At 31.0% G+C, this 3461-nt stretch overlaps 1 protein-coding gene across 1 annotated transcript in view; it reads left to right on the top strand.

Annotated features, from left to right (window-relative positions):
- The first annotated feature begins 92 nt into the window (after nt 1–92).
- The window catches only part of LOC105617640 (uncharacterized protein C05D11.9), a 5308-nt gene continuing 1939 nt past the window's right edge, over nt 93–3461 (top strand). The window contains 3 exon segments of the mRNA XM_012199196.1: nt 93–213; nt 1148–2203; nt 2206–2610. Coding sequence (XP_012054586.1) covers nt 93–213; nt 1148–2203; nt 2206–2610 — 1582 coding nt within the window.

The raw sequence follows: 3461 nt of genomic DNA, 5'->3' as shown, positions 1-3461 counted from the left end.
GTGTGTGTGTGTGTGTGTGTGTGTGTGTGCGTGTGTGCGTGCGTGCGTGCGTGCGTGTGATAATATATAATATATTTACAAATTTAGATACCATGAAGAAGAAACAATTTAATGAGGTCTTGGGAGAATTTCCGTCACTCCCACACGAGGTGTCTATTATGAATTTCGTCTCTTCACGAGCTCATGAAATTTCTGCGATGACATCTTCAATAGGTATGCTAAAATACTTTAATTCGAATGTTTTAATTCAAATGATAATTGTTAAGTTTACGTCTTCTTAATAATCAGTAAAATTCTGCTCAATCAATGCGTTTTTGTCCAAAACGAATGAATCTGATTTTTCTGAAGAAAAGTATCACTCTGCCCTACGAACCAAGATATTAAGCATTAAATTTTAACAATTATTAAGGTTAAAAAACCTGTCAGTCGCGAAATACTGGTCATATTGTCATGCTTGCGCATTAGTTTTTAGTATTTCTCGCTATAGTAAAGTACACGAAATATAAACTTAATATTTTGAAACTAATAAAGCGCAATGAAATATTCTCAAAAAACATGTTAAAAAAATTCTGTACTACTCTAGCTATGTGTGAGATGATGTTGTAAACTCATGTGAAATCGTTTACGATTCACGGGTTTACAACATTCCACGCAAAGCATGATTCCACGTTGGTTTCTATGTTTGCATACAAAACAAAGTTAAAAAAAAATTGATTTTACGCGATGATTAGGAAAACGGGGAATTATTCGCATATACATCTATACCTAGCGATTACGGAAGATTTCTGTTCCTTCTCTCCCCTTCTTCTTCTTTTATTCTTTTGTTCATCCAATAAATTAATTATCACATAAGGCGGTTTCATAATCCATTCTTATTTTAAGATCATTTTAAGTAATGTCTTTAGACACTAATACGGTTCTCTGATTGGTTTATCTGATTGACATCTTAAAATTATACTTAAGATGGTCTTAAATATAAGATCCGACTACTGAATACTGGCCATAGTTTATCTAAAGATGGAACAACCAGTTCTTAAATATAAGAAAACTGATTATGAATATCGGTCATAGTTTGTGATTCTATTCTATCTAGACGAATGTAATTTGTTATTGTTATATTACTGATTGAATTTTTTTTTACTTACAGAAAATCCTAAACAGACTAAATTAATATTTCAAAAGCTGCCAATATATATGCGTAGACGTGTCATGTCTCATAATGTCAAAAGATTGCCACGTAGATTGCGAGAGGCACATTTAGCACAAATGGCAAAATCAGGAAATGGCAAAGATTTATCCACAAACAAACGATTGTCTCGGAAATATCGTAGAAGACCACGCAATTTACTTTCCGAATATAATCGCAGACAACGCGATAAAATGTGGTTAGAAACGCATATCTGGCATGCAAAACGTTTTTACATGATAGACAAATGGGGATACAGAATTGCTAGTCATCCAAATGATAAATGTTTCAGAGCCAATTATCGAGCCGCTACAAAATATTGTCTCCTACAAGATATTTCTTTTTATACTTGTATTGAAATAACAGGAGAAGAAAAATTATTAAAGACAACTTTGAAAACACATTGTAACACATCGATGTTAACTTTCACAGCGAAAAAATATATTAATGGCCATAGAGAAGGTACTTTAATGTTTTATAAGAAAAATGGTTATCCGCAATTTCCTGTTGGTAATGTGGATTTTTTCTGGCAACCAAACAAATCAAATGGTCAAACAAATGTCAGAACTATTTGGATCTGGGTACATCCCGCTTTTTATGATGATTTTCTTAATGAAATTATATCAAGTTTTGAATTTAAGCAGAATAATGTTGAACAAGATGTAGCTAGTACTATCCATAACTTGAATTGTTTGTACACAAATAATGTAGGTTGTACAATGATTATATTAAGAAATGCATTAAATAGATTTCGACTTCGTGGAGCATTAACTCTAAATGTACTAACAAAAGCATTACAATTGCCATCCTTAAATAAATTAGAATTTTGTATGGATGACACTATTCTGAAAGATAATGACAACTCATTAAGGAGTAAAATGATAGTCACGAGTAAAATATCAATAGATAATGTGCAACCTACAGAGAAAAAAGTGATTGACAAAATAAATGAAGATATTACGATTTCTAAATATCTAAATACAGAACTTGGTAAAAATACATGGTATATTAATTACTATAAAAAAAAGAAAATAAGGAGGCTTTCAAGGTGCAAGAACAATTATGGCAAATACTGATGTCTTTGGGATCGCCAAATTATTTACCAACAAATATGATTATTGGAGTAACTATTTTAGATCCACGCTTTTATTTACCTGAGAAAAGAACAAAATGTAATACTGAAATAACAGAAACATTTTCTCGATCGATTCTAGTTGATCGATTAGTAACTAATTCTAACTATTCTCCTATTTGGGATACAGAAATACGTCGTATTGTAAGCAGTTCTTGTATGCCTACAAACATTATTAATAAACTCAGAAGTGAATGTCTTGTACCTGGTGTATCTAACGATCAATATTATACTGAGGACATTATGGCAAAGATACCTATACTTCTTATTCAGAAGCCGGGAACTATCACAGGTATCTAATGTTTAATTCTTGATATTCTTTGTAAGAATGTATTTAAGATAGACGATTTTAATTTCCAAATTATTTTATAGGTATTTTTCTCTCATTTCAGAAAAAAAGATTTTAAATAAAAAGTTTACAAGTTTGGGATAGGAATATGATATAGACAATAATTTTATATTACGTGCATTTTTTGTGAAATTTATTAATGTTATTCAAATATTAGTGTGGGAAAAAGTTCGTGGCGTTTTTCCCTTTAGATGGCAAAAAACGCCACGAACTTTTTTCCACACCTAATATAAGAAGCACTATTTTCGGTCAAAGTTAGATGATAAACTAACTATGATCGTATTCGTGAGCAACGGCATAATGTCATCATATTCTCAATAACTTAAAATCTCAAATACTCCTACCTCCGGAGACATGAGAATATTCTTAACCGATCGTTTGATTATCTTCTAAGCTACCTTTTTCATATAATTTAATTATTGGATTATATATAGCATTTAATTTAAATTTTCATTAAATTTAAAATTCAACTTAAACTTAATTAAATTTAAATTTAATCTTTACTGTACATGATCGGGTTATTATTCTTTGAATCTTCCAATAGTTGTAAATTATACTACACTTTATTATTTTTCAAAATAAAGTTTCAATATTTATTCTAGTAAGTTAAAAATATGTTAGTGAATTTTTAAAGATTTTTTTTAACCATTCTGAATAGGAGAAAAAAACGGATGGATTCTAGTGATCCATATTTGGACGGATGTGGCATCAAATTACGCGCGCGCGCGCGCGCGCGCGTGTGTGTGTGTGTGTGTGTGTGTGTGTGTGTGTGTGTGTGTGTGTGTGTGTGTGTG

Source organism: Atta cephalotes (assembly GCF_000143395.1).
Source record: "Atta cephalotes unplaced genomic scaffold scaffold00013, whole genome shotgun sequence".
NCBI lineage: Eukaryota > Metazoa > Arthropoda > Insecta > Hymenoptera > Formicidae > Atta > Atta cephalotes.
The sequence above is the reverse complement of the archived record's forward strand: the minus strand, read 5'-3'. Positions and strand labels throughout refer to the sequence as shown.